The sequence below is a fragment of the Seriola dumerili genome, unplaced genomic scaffold, assembly GCF_002260705.1.
Source record: "Seriola dumerili isolate Sdu_G_001 unplaced genomic scaffold, Sdu_1.0 BDQW01000017.1, whole genome shotgun sequence".
NCBI classification, from domain to species: domain Eukaryota; kingdom Metazoa; phylum Chordata; class Actinopteri; order Carangiformes; family Carangidae; genus Seriola; species Seriola dumerili.
This window is the reverse complement of record NW_019174272.1, coordinates 9,551,473-9,564,992: the sequence shown is the minus strand read 5'-3', so window position 1 is coordinate 9,564,992 and position 13,520 is coordinate 9,551,473. Positions and strand designations below refer to the sequence as shown.

The 13,520-nt window shown below is 38.9% G+C and overlaps 1 protein-coding gene across 1 annotated transcript in view; it reads right to left on the bottom strand.

Annotated features, from left to right (window-relative positions):
- Positions 1–13,520, bottom strand: part of sema4c (semaphorin 4C) — a 64,905-nt gene that overhangs the window by 20,504 nt on the left and 30,881 nt on the right. Inside the window, exons 3-7 of the mRNA XM_022758484.1 lie at positions 9,283–9,437; positions 3,290–3,352; positions 1,264–1,362; positions 740–836; positions 68–187 (exon numbers count right to left, since the gene is read on the bottom strand). Of these exons, the coding sequence (XP_022614205.1) occupies positions 68–187; positions 740–836; positions 1,264–1,362; positions 3,290–3,352; positions 9,283–9,437 (534 nt within the window). The remainder of the gene's footprint in view (positions 1–67; positions 188–739; positions 837–1,263; positions 1,363–3,289; positions 3,353–9,282; positions 9,438–13,520) is intronic.

Genomic DNA, 13,520 nt, shown 5'->3' with positions numbered 1-13,520 from the left:
ACCATTCCTCCCCCTCTTCTTCTCTCCCTGCACCACTTCTTTCTGTCTGTCCTCTTCTTTCACTCACCATTGAGCCAGGCAGGCAGGTATTCGCTCTTCATGCTGTATTGCTGTTGGCCTAGGTTCCTCAGAATGACTGGCTCTGTACCCAGGAAGTTGTTAAGTGTCGCTGAGTATAGCTCCTTATCTGCACCAACAAAACACAAGCTTTAGTTTCATACTTTTTTTTTTTTTTTTGCAAGCAGAATTACAGGCGTACAATGAGAGAGGGTCAATGGTTCAGCAGGGAGACACAAAAAGAGAACAGTGAATTGGTGCCTGTAGAGTCAGTGGAGCCATCCACGCTGAAGTGAACGCAGCATGCAAAGTTAAATTAGACTTCTGGACTCGGAGCAATCATATAGCTACAAAACAGATGGGAAATGCTGCAGGAGCGGTTTGTGGAGATCTGATGCACATTTTATGCCTCTGTTAAAGCTGTAAAAATATGGGGCTGCTCACTCCAATATAAAGACTGCTGAGATGGAAAAACAGGGGCTGGCTGTGTGTTTAGTGTTGATATAAATGTCAATGGATTTACAACGAAGGATTAATCTTTCTTTTTGTGGTGAAATGATCCTTTAATGATAATTAAACATGTTCAGAAACATTCAGAAACCTGTATTTGCATGTATGCATGTAAAGCTGTGTGTGCACTGTGCTGACACAAACACATTCATATGAATACACATATACTTACCCACTATCAGGCCAGTGTGCCCCTTGGCAGGGTCATATGGGCATTTGCCCTTCCCATCTTCCAGGGTTGCAGTGTTGAGGGTAAAATAGTCTGCATTCTGCACACACACACACACACACACACACACACACACACACACACACACACACACACAAAATAGGGAAAACAGGTGGTTCGTGGTCAGTATGTATTATGACCCATATGACACAGCTGCGAGCTCTGTCTGTCCGTTACAAGGACCATAGCGTCACCCTTCGCCATGTTGTCCTGTTGCATCAGCGTCACATGTACGCACACACACACACACACACACACTCTAGCACCCACACATTCTGCTAACACAGCGTGAGATACTTTTTTCCCATTGCATTTATTTTTATTTTGTCACACGGTGGTCTTAGCCTCAGGTCAGCTGGCAGACATCTCAAGTTGACACCTGTCAGCACTGGCTCGCTATAACTCACTTTCTAGGGAAAGACACACATACTACACACACACACGCACGCACACACGTGCACACTCACCACGTAGGCGCATTTAGGCTGGAAGGCGTAAGTGCCGCAGGTGTAGAGGAGCGTGTGGTTGTAGCTCTGCAGGAAGCGGATGTAGTTGAAGCACTCGGTCTGTGAAGGAGGGAGGAGGGATTGTTAGAGTGCTGTTGTCAAATCACTCTGGTGCTGTTTTGTCCTCTGTTAAGGTGAAGCCCAGTCCATTCAGCATTGTAAAACATCCTCTGAGATTTAGTTTGACTATAACACTTCAACGAGGCTTCTTTTAAATCCTCAGTCATCTGAAATACCTCAATAACCTTGAAACCAGACAATGTTTTCTTATAATATCCTTTATCAAAAATGTGTGACTGGCTGTGCAAAAAGAAACACCGGCCATTTTTTACTTTTTGGGCTCACAAACAGGTAACCATGAAGACACTGAACATTGGTGGCGTCCAGGAAGTATATTTAATTCTTCTTTACTTGTTCAATAACTTAAGCCCTGTTTAGTGTGCTGCTGAGGACATCACATAACAGCTGACACAACCACAATATCTCAGTAACATTTCAGATTGTTTCCACTCAAAAGATACGTGAGTGATGTGAGTTAACAGTATAATATATGCACTGTTTCATGGGAAGTGCCCTTTAATGCCTCCACTGTGATGAACACTAAGGCCCTTTGAATGGAATTGGAAACAGATGCTCACTCATGATGCGTACTAGAGGAATGAATAATTCAGTGCATCCAGTTGATGTTGCCACTGCAGCAGCAAAAACAATATCTGTATCTCATGGTAATACAAGCAATTTGATTTTCTAAAAATTCATCTTTACAGCTCCTGCAATCACTGGGGATAATCAGGATGCGATGGCAGACGAGCCTCTTTCAAGCCCTAAACTACAACATAACATAAAAAGATTGATCATTAAATATAATGATGGGCAGTGTAAACACCATATGGTTACTCTTGCACAAGTAAATCACTGTTACCATATGTATAAAAGCATTCAGATACTGGACTAAAGTTGATGTGCTTTTGCTTTAGCTAAATGATCACAGCCAATCCTGCATGATTTTAAAAATCGAACCAAAAACAACTGGAAACTGTCGATTTTCTGACGGTGAAGTTTAAAAACGCATTAACTTTTAATGACCATTTGAAAGTATTTTTAAAGCTCCACTTGTACTAATTTCTCAACATGTATTTTTTACTTCAGTTTAGTTAAAGTAGTGATGCTGCTGCTGCACGCCAGCGAACTATTTCCACTTCTGTTTAAAACCACATCAAAAGTTACTGTTGTGCAACGAGAGGAGTTTTAGCTCTGTTTCAAAAAGCTCTGTGGGATTCTATAAAATATTTAAAGAGACTTCTTGCAAATGTACATTATGCAGCCTAAGCAGTGAGGGGCTCTTGCTGAGACTAAAGCATGGAGTGGGGGCCAGTTCACTTCACTCTCTGTGCATGAGTTAAGACTGAATTACATTATCATTATAAAATATTTGGCGAAAGTTGAAAATCATGATGAGATGGGTTGCATGTTTTTATCTGATTGAAGTAGGTACATCTTTAGTAACAAATTGGAAGCAAATGCATTTATTAAAGTCACAGCTTCTTGCTGAGACTTAGATTGATCAAAACTTGAGTTAAGATGAGGTTATTTTAGAGGTTATTTGTAGGTGTTTGTTATTATATATATATATATTGTATTAAATGGTACGTTTCCAGCGTTGTATTCTGTTTGGGATTACTTCACTCTTTATCACTTATTCAATTCTTTTCGGAGCAAGACTTCCATATACATTTTTAATGTTCAAGACAAAACACTTCCTGAATTGAACCACCTTAAAGTTGCTGATGCTAACCCTGTCTGGAAGATGCACTTTCACTGTGTGCTAATGTAATGACTGGAAGGTTTCCAGTTTGAGACTCCAGACTGACTTAATAAATGTAATTGAGTAAAATAAAGTGAGTAATGGTGCTCTAATAAGACACCGTCTTAAAAACGTCTGCCAGTTTGTAACCCCAGCAACTCTGTCAGCTAAAATTCAAGTTACCTGGTTGTTCTTCCCCTTAGCGACACACTCTCTCTTCTTATCCTGCGGAGCCGGCCAGTCAATCTGGAGGAGAGAGAGAGACAGATGTGATGACTCCAGGAAAGATGAAGTCTGCTTTTGGCCCACGAGCAACACATTCAACTATTCAATCATAGTATGTATCAGTATATAGATTATTTTCATTCAGTGGCGTAGACCAGACTTATAATGCAGAGTTCAGCTGTAAATAGCATCAGCTCATCTCTGTCTGATAGAGTGACAGAGACACATCATGGCAAAAACAATTCACACTTTCCTTGCAGCCATTTTGCTCAACTCGGCCAATAGTCTCTGCACTCTTGACCACCAGCTGCTGTAACTATAGCAACAACCACAGACTGATAAATTATTATACCATAATTTTACCAATATATTTTGGTGCTGAAAAATATAAATGTATCACAGATGCAGTGTAAAAGGCAAATAAAGGGCCAAAATGAGAGGAGGTGCAGACTTTTGATCCACCAAGTGTGTGCAAAGAAGTTTCTAAAAAACTATTTCAAATTATTTCAAATAAAATTTTACATTATTTTTACATTATTTACAACTGAGCTGCCCAGGTGGTGCCAGGATAAAGCATCACTGCAGAGACCCAGATTCAGTCCCTGGCATCAAACACATCAAACACACTGTTGGGAGGTAGGAAACCGTGAGGTCCTGCTCCCTAATGATTACACTGTTGTTTAAAGGATCAAAAACGGACTGACAAGAAGGTGAACCATAACACACACTGTCCCACCAAGGGTCCAATTCTGCTGAAACATGTGAGGGAGAAGCAAATAATAAAAGAAAAAGAATGGTGCACCTTCTGTCCATACTACCTTTTACTGATGACCGTTATTTAGGTTTATTTGCAGTAGCTGCTTTTTTTAATGACTGTGCGACACATGGCTGAACTTTGCTCTATTGAAAGAGGTCTAAAATATAAACTGTGTTTACTGAGGACTTTCCACACCATTAGAAATAATTACGCCGGCCATTACAAGCTGAGAGCTGCAGTAATTTCAGAATTAAACTCTGATTTAGTTGACTGGATTTAAACCAACAGCAATCAAACAAACGGATTACTGCCACATACCAGTAGTCATAAACTTGAATAACACCTACTTTTATATCGTGTAATAATTCTGACTTTTAATGGTCTTGAATAGAAGAAGCGATGCACCTGGTTGATCATGAAAATGAACTTTTGTGTGATCCAATATTTAAAAGTCATTCAATATTTGAGCATAAAAATATCTCCAGAGACAATACATATCAAATTTTGTTCCAATTCCTATCTGATATGATAATATTTTACTATTCTCAACTGCTGTCCACTGAATATCCACATTTAAATTTCAGTCTTCCTATGTTCACTGGAGAAATGATGGTGTTATAATTTTTAAGATTTAATAACTGAATTAATCATTGGGATGAGTGGCCTGTGAAATATTACCTGTAGACTCTGTGGTTTCAACTAATGGACTTTTAAACTAAGACCAGATCAAATTAAGCAGCAGTTTATTGGTATTTCTAATTTATTCTTATTTATCACTCGTCACTCTCAGCTTTATTGTATGATCAGTCTTTGTATGCTTCACACAGATCAGGTACTTTACAAAAAAAAAAAAATACCTGTAGCAAGTAGCTGGAGCTTTCATTGTTAATGACAAACATCCCACAAAGACACGTCTGCCAGAATAAATCTCCTCTGCCTCACATTAACACACGGAACTAATAATAAGCAACAGCCCGTGGGGAAATTCTCCAACTCTCTTCACATTAGTGTCTTTATCTTAGAGTCTTTGTGCGACAAATAGATTGTAGAAAGTAAGTGCGGTTAACAACGGGATCTTACGTGGTCAGTGAAAAGGTCTCAGCTGTTGAAAATAAAGTGGAAACATTTATTTTGGGAAGGAACTCAGTGCTATTACATGGCCACTCGGATTCAGCGTTTTTTAAAGGCATGTGCTAATCTCTCATGTTTAATTTCACAGTGCGTCGGCGCACTCTACGCATAGGCCAGTAGCAAATGAATAAAAAAAAAAAGAAAAAAGCTTTTTGAACAGTGGTTCTCAAGTAACTCAAAGTGCTGGCTGAAAGTGTGACATGATTTGCAGAGGAAGGAGCAGTAGACATGTGAATCATATTTCATGTCATTTGAGCTCACAGCGTGGGACTTGTGATTAGTGAAACGTTGTAAAGTATAAAGCTGGAACAAGGTAAAACCTGTACCAGTGAGTCTGTGTTGCCAAATGGAACGACTGAACACAATTAATAAATGAAATAATGAAACAATCCACAATCATCATGGGAAAGAACATAACTAAATGATTTTTCTTTACTTTAGGTCCCTGAATATCAGAGGTGTACTGTGCCTGCAGGTTTAACAGCCGCTAAGACAATGACTGCAGTACGTTGGAAGCCCCTACACACTCGTACCTCAACCATCAGACAATGGGTTCTAACTTGTTGAGATCATTCACATGGAGTTAGCAGTGGCTAGTATGAATGGGGCTGAAGAGATGAATGTGAATTATAACTGTGATTATAACTGGTAAAAACACTGAATAAAGCAGTTTCACATTAAAAGTCAGCGTTTCGCTGTACGGCGGACATGACACATTAGGGAAGGGCTGGGAGCTGACGTCCGATGACTTAACTCCTTTATCCAGTTATAATATATAGTTGAAAATAACCAAGATGTAAAAAGTGTATCTTAAAAATGTGGCTTTAAACTGGATAATGCTGACACATGAACAAAGCCGATATGATGTCATTGACAGGTGATCAAATGACATGTACCATCACATATTATAACTCTAAGTGTTCCACAGGTCCTGTTCCTGGTTCTATATTTATCTATCTATTTATTTAATCTTATTTTGTTTGGTTTAGTTTTGTGGATGGTACTTATGATGTTACGGTATGTTCACTGGCTGCACAACATTATGTTTATGTGTCATTTTTGTTAAAGTGGAAAATAAAAACATTCAATAACAAAAAATAACTAAATTATGCAGAGGACGACACTTCAGACACAAACGGGAGCTGTCTGTCTCTGAAAAACCATCCGTAGAAAATGTCCAGGGAGGAAAGACAGACATGAAAGTAATGAAGAAAGACAGTGAGTGAGGTGGCAGCAAAGACCAAAAAAAAGAAGCAGCTAAAGGAAGGAAGGAGGAGGATGAGGGGTGAGAGAGTGATGGGCAGATGGTGACAGAGGGGATGGACTATTCCCTTGTCCTTGCTCAGTCATTTTTCTGTGTTGGCTCTTTCCCTCTACGTTGCACATTGGGGGCTGACAACAGGTGGTCTTATCATTACTGTAAGTCTCATGGCCCTCACTCAAACAGCCTGTGCCTGTGTATGTGCGTGTATGCATCTAATAACTGCTCATTACAGCGGTAAATCAGATAACAATTCCCAAACCGCTGTAGGCTGCTCACTACGCCTTCATTGGACTGCTGTAATTGTATTGATTGCAATATGGACCAATTACTGAGGAAACTAGCCAAAACCAGATCAAGTCTCTCAGGCTTAGCAGCTCTGCGTGTGTAAGTGTGTATCAGGTCAAGTCAAGGGTATTTATCTAGCGCTTTTAACAAACAGTTTTCCCCGGAGTGCTTCACAGAAAAACAAGATCCACAAATTAAAACAAGGACAATAAAAAAACATGATTGAATAAGTGCATCATAAACTCTGAGAAACTGGGCCAACGTCTGCGTAAGTGTATACGTGTCTGAGCGCCTGTGTACACCCACACATTCACAGTGGATATGTTTGTGCTGATAGAAGTGAAACACTGGAGCCAATAGCTGCACATATTACAATCTTAATATCTGGCAGCATACTCACACTATTACTGTTGGAGGCTTTTAGCACCAGATAAAATAAATAAACCTCCAATTAAAGTAATAACCTGGCAAGATGTCAGAAAACATCTCAACTGATTCCAATATGTATAATGATAGGCTACTGTAAAAATCTCTATACTAATTAACAAGAAATCTAATTTTCATGAGACGTCTTTGCTGATTTTCATAGTTTAACTCAGTTGAAAGATTTTATACATAGGGCTGAAAACAGACAAAATCTAATAAAGTTAAGAACCCACCAAATATAACTGAAAACATCAAATTATTATTAAAATATTCTTGGTAATATCTTTAAAATGGAGTATAAAAAGAAAGATAAAGCTTCATACTTTTACTTTTACAGTTGGTTTAAAAACAAAACAAAGAAATCACAAACCAAAGTTTTTCTCTGGCCACAAAACTAACAAAATGTTTTAAAAGGTTATCAGACAAGTCAAGAACAACATACATCAATGAATAATGTTGGTTTTATAAATATGAAGTGTAAAGAGAAACTGACTTGATGAAGACAATGGACTTGAAGATGAATATGAAGATAAAAGCACGATGTCTGTCGACTTCCAAGTAACTCAACTTTGCTAACATTAGCTTGCTGGCTAAAATGTTTGATCTGCTGTTACAAGAATATATATAATATATAGAAAGAAATATAATACCTTAATACATATAATAATCCATACTTTAACTTTCAGTTGGTTCAAACAGACAGCAGAACAAAAAACAAAAAAGCAGTGATGGCTAAACACACTGAGCACTAGCCTTTTCAGCTAACTACTTTGCTGAAGCTAACTTTATAAAGCCGCCAGTCAGTGCAGTGCCTGTGCTGTTAATCATCTGTATAATATACTTTGTATTTCTGTAGCATTATTGCACACAATCGTTTAGTATTTTATCTAGCAAGCTAATGTTAACAAAGTTATACTTCAAAGTGCACGGACATCATGCTTCTACCTTCATCTTCAAGTCTATCATCTTCATCAAAGTCACTTTCTTTTTACACTTCATATTCATAACACCAACAGTTTTTATTGATGTATTTTGTTTTTGACTTCTGATAACCTTTTTAAAAAAAAAGGTTGGTTTCAGGGCTTCATGGTTTTCTCCCTGGGCCAAAAAAAAAAAAAAAAATCCTTTGACACTTTGGTTTTTGGTTTATCCTATTAAAAACAGTTTATTAAACTCCTAAAAAACCTGCGTGTTAAACCAAAACCAAGGCTGTGTTCTGCCTTGGAAATGTTGATGGAGGTACAGAGCTCTTAGCTGCAGCAATTAATACTTTTTATTATATTTTTGACCCTTCAAGGAGGACACACTAATAAATTTTGAGTAAATACCAAAATGCTTGACAGTTTGTACATTATTAGCTTCTACAAGGCCTGAAAATTCCATAAAAGAAATATGGGCCAGACCAATAAAAGCCCCGACAACTAGTATGACTCAGTCAGCTTCATTACAGTACTATTAGATTCTTTGATTATCTGCCAGAGTTTCTTTTTTTGTGTGTTCTCAAATGTCCTTGAGTTCAAGAATGAGCCAAAAAATATAAAATAAAAAATAAAAATAAAGAAATAAAATAAGGTCAGTCTGCAAGTTAATAGGCAACCAAGAACAGTGGCACAGGCAAAGGCGATGCTGGTTGTTTCCTTTCCTTTCCTGCTTATCCAAGCTGAGCCTTTGTAAGATCTAATATACTTTCATATAACAGTTATATCACAATTTATTTCAGAATTGAATACGGTGTATTTAAATTAAGCATTTGAAATGAGTGTTTATCTCGGGAATGCTCGGTTACCAGGCCGTGTGGAGGAGATGATACCTTTTGTTCCCGAGCTGTCCGTCACAAAGCACTTTGATATTAAATCTTATGTGAGTTAATTTCTTGCATTTCTACAAAGGCCTTTCAGAGTGTGTGGGTGTTTGCAGCAACAGTCAGGCAGTGTTGTGGATATAATTGTTTTTCTTGAAATCCTTTCTTGTCCATATTAAACTTTTGCAAATTTGAATCCCCCGCACTGGTTTGTGTGCGTCTGTGTGTGTGTGTGTGTGCGTGTGTGTGTGTGTGTATGTGTGTGTGTATGTGTGTGTGTGTGTTACCTGTGGTCGGAGCTGTTTGCTGATGTCGTTGGGGTCCAGGGCGAACAGCGTCTCCCGTGCTCCGACATACAAAACCCTCTCGTGGTCAGACAGAGTCAGCATGCTGTAGTTGAACACCCCCTGAACGCTGAACCTCGCCATGCTGTCCAACACGTCTTTAGAGAGACACACAAACACATCATTACATCACTGATAACACCTCGCTGCAAAATATCTCATCTTTCCTGTCAGCTGATCTGCTGACAGACGACAGAATAAAACCTGAGAAGAACATTTCACACTTTAGTCGCTGAAATTTGTCGATGTCTCAGCTTTTTCACACCACTGAGCCTCGCCCACCGCCTATAGCTTAATGTCATTCATCCTGCTTTTGCATGACACATCTCCCCCACATTACTTCTCTCCATCAAGTACAGAGTCAAACTTCTGAGAGCTCTTGAACATTTGAACCCTGTGGCCAGCTCGTCTTACTCGTGATCTTCAACCATATCAGTTTGCATTTACTTGCCCAGATTTCTGCAAACATCTCCTAGTTTCTACCTTTTAATCCCTAAAGCTGCTATACATTTTATATATATATAAAAGGACCTAAGCAGGTAACAAGCCAGATATTTCCTTCAGGACTTTATGGGGAAAAGAGGGAGGAGGTGAATATTGCACTTATATTTGCACGACTCCAAAGGAACGCTAATGTTTCTCAGTGTCTGTGTGTAACTGTGTGTTTGCTGTATCAGCTTTATAAAAGGGATAACTTAATAATGTTGTGTTTACAGCTTGTTGCGCTGCCCTCTTGTGGCCAAAAAATCAATTAACGCAGATGTAAGTATCAACGGTTTTGCTGGTGATATGGGTATTAGCTTGTAACAGGCCTCTTATGTAATTTAAGTGGCTACAAGATTCAATTTGACCCCATTTACACCTGTATTAAGTGCTCCACTATCAAAGTACCCCAGTACATTTAGAGTAATTAACAATTAATACACTCTGAGAAGCAGGAGTCCTTCGTTTAAAGACTGCTCTAGACTACTCTAAAAACTGCGAGAAAGTCACAAAACGTCGTCACAACATGAATGTAAAGCAGTTTAACTACATGCTCACACGGTTATAACTCATCAGGCCCTAATGGGTTTGCTAAAAACTAACCACAGTGTCTATCTCCAAGATCTGCTGTAAATTATTCCTGCAGGATGGAACGCTGCACTGAAAGCTTCCCAAGCTCCGTATTTACTTTGAGAACCTGGAGCAGAAGCAGAAGTCTTCAGGGCGAGTCTGATAAGTTCCGGATCTGCATGTCAGAAGTGAGATAAGGCGGCCGTGTATTTGGAAAAGCTGTGCAAATAAACAAGAGGCAATGATGCGCTCTTAGACCAGCCCTTGTTTTGACAAAGAGTGCAGTGGCGTTCACCATTACAGCCACCAGCTGTCAATCCAGCGCCACAGTTAGGCAACATCTACAGCTTTTAAGAGAAGGATCTTGATGAGAACAGATTCTGGGAATGATGGAAAGGCTGCAGGTCTGTGCAGAATAACAATTATTTTTTATCAGTGAAAGAAATAAATCCTCAAAAGCTTCAATCACCTGGTGCTTTAATGTGAGTTTAAAAGTGAGCTTGTTGTTGAGCCAGATGTTTGTAATCACACAGTTGTTCAATAAAAATTCCATTAAGACGGGTAATTTTCAAATTGACAAAAAACAGCTAATCTTATTTCAGAAAAGAACCTCAATTGTGTTTTGCCTGAGTTTAACACAGCTTTTAGACTAAAGATTGTTAAAGGACATATAAACTCGGCATTGCAGCATTGAGAAGACTCCTTCCATGGAAGAGACGCAGCTTAATCCAGGCTCTACAGAACACCTATACACAACAATACAAGGATTTAGAGTTGGAGCTAGCAGCATTATTGCAAATGGAAAATGTGATCCCAGTGACAACGTGGGCAGAATGCACAGCGTAACAACACTTTTAAATGCTCACTAATAATGGGTGTAAATCTGCGAGTGCGATTAGTTCATTATCTGATGTGGACATCCAGATGCAGATCGTATTTTAATACAAGGAATAAATGAGGCCTTTTACTCTGATTGGGCCATCGCTCAGTGTGTTAACAGAATATTAGCCTCCTCGTAAACCCAGTTATTGATCCTTTGACATCAAACAGCTGAATCGATGTGACTTATCTCAGGATTGTCTCATATCTTTAAGGATTACCAATATTTCTTGGTAGTTCCGTTCGTTCACAGCTCGCAGACCAACACAAACAATCTCAAAAAGATTATGAAGAAAAAAAAAAAAAAAATCACAAACGCTTTCTCCACGGTCCCGTCTGCAGGGTGTGTAGGAAAACCAGAGCTGACTTTTTTTTATATCAAAATTTAACAAAGATGCACATGCTGTTTTGCTGTTCACACACACACACACAAACACACACACAAACATACACACACACACACACACACACACACACACCCAATTGCACACTGTTCAAATTCTCTGACTAGCATACAGACAGACTACTGGTGCAGAGCAGAAAAGAAAGCAAGACAAAGACAGGAGGAAAGGGAGAAAGGATGGTGTTTAGTCTTCATTATCCACACTCTTGTTGCTTGTAGTGTCACCTTGTTCTCCCTCTCTTCTCTCTCTCTCTCTCTCTCCCACTTTATCTGGGCTGAGAGAATGTGTGCAAAATGCAAGCCGACAACAGCGTGGTGGTGTGATTTCATAAACTGACAAAGATTATATATTTCTTTTGTTTTCTATAGCAAGCAAGAATATTTTTTACTTCTTTAATCATTGTTCTCGCCTGAACACAGCAGCTGAAATCCAGGGAGGGAAACAGCAGGAACTGGTGTGATTTATGCTGCGACTAAATGCTCATGTGACGCTGTGGCCTAGTTAGGCCTACACTGACTTACATACATGGAGAAGCCTGTACATAATGAAGGGTGTGTTTGTGTGTGTGTGTGTGTGTGTGTGTGTGAGAGAGAGAGAGAGAGAGACAAAAGGAAGGAAGCTTGTTACTGAAAGCCTGATGGTAACTGTTTAACCATTAAGATGCCCTTGAGGCCATTGAACTGCAGAGTCCTTCAGTCTAAAGTCACTTCTGTCTGCTGCTTTAAACACAAGGTGATCCCTTTTAATATCTGCTGCACAGGAAGTGGTGCTTTTTATTCTTACAGAAAAGCAGCATTACTTACAGCTGAGTGCAATCGCATCAAATGCATTGACCTTTTTACACCAAAGGTGGCGCCAAGGTCAAGAAAAACAAGCTCAACTGTTGTGCGAACAGGAACCACAACTAAAAGTGCTCAGAATAAAGGAACATTCACACATCGTCAGTTCTCAGGAGCTCAGGAGTGTCAAGTTTGTGTCAACTGTCAAGCTCCAAATCTGTCCAAAACACCACCCCACAATTTTTCTGACCTGCTAATTCATTCATTTTTATTTCCTACAGTAATTATTAAATTTTTCTGCCAAGGCTGCAAATTCCCATCATAAGAATTAGTTTATTTCACATTTAAAGTGCAGCTTGTTATTTTTCACCAAGAACACTCATGTGACACCAAAAATCTCAGAGGGCAGAAACTGAAGATTTGGAAGATTTCGTTGTTGTGGCTTTAGATATATGTGATCACTTTTAAGAAAAGAAAACCAACATCGCTTTCAACATTGGCAAAACATCAATGTCCTGACAACTGCAAATTTCCGCGCTGTAAAACTAATAAAGGACTATCTTATCTTATCTTAGACCAAAGGTGTTGGGTAAATAAATATAGAGTATTCATGGTCTAGACCTGCTCTATATGAAAAGTGCCCTGAGATAACTTCTATTATGACTATATAAAACAAGAATATTAGACATTATTATTTTGCAACCTTGGGGGCTACATCATATCTGTCCTTTCAGACAATTTCACAAGGCCTTCCTAAAATTGCAATCATTTTTTTTTTTAATCATTTTATTATGTTTTCCAGTTTGAACTCTTATTTTAGAGCAATCATTTAATTTTTTGGCTTCAGACTCCAAAAAAAAAACCAACCTGTTCCTAACTGCGCAAATTGCAGTTATGACCAAACACCCTTTAATAACCTCTGCACCAAAATGATCATTTCTTAACCAGACAGACAGTTTTTGGGTCAAAAGATCATTAAAGCTTGGAGACCAACTTGGTCAGTGGCCCCCATTTGAGTTTCAGACCTCTGGCCCTGGACTTGTTTTTAATGAGGACAAAAACTGAT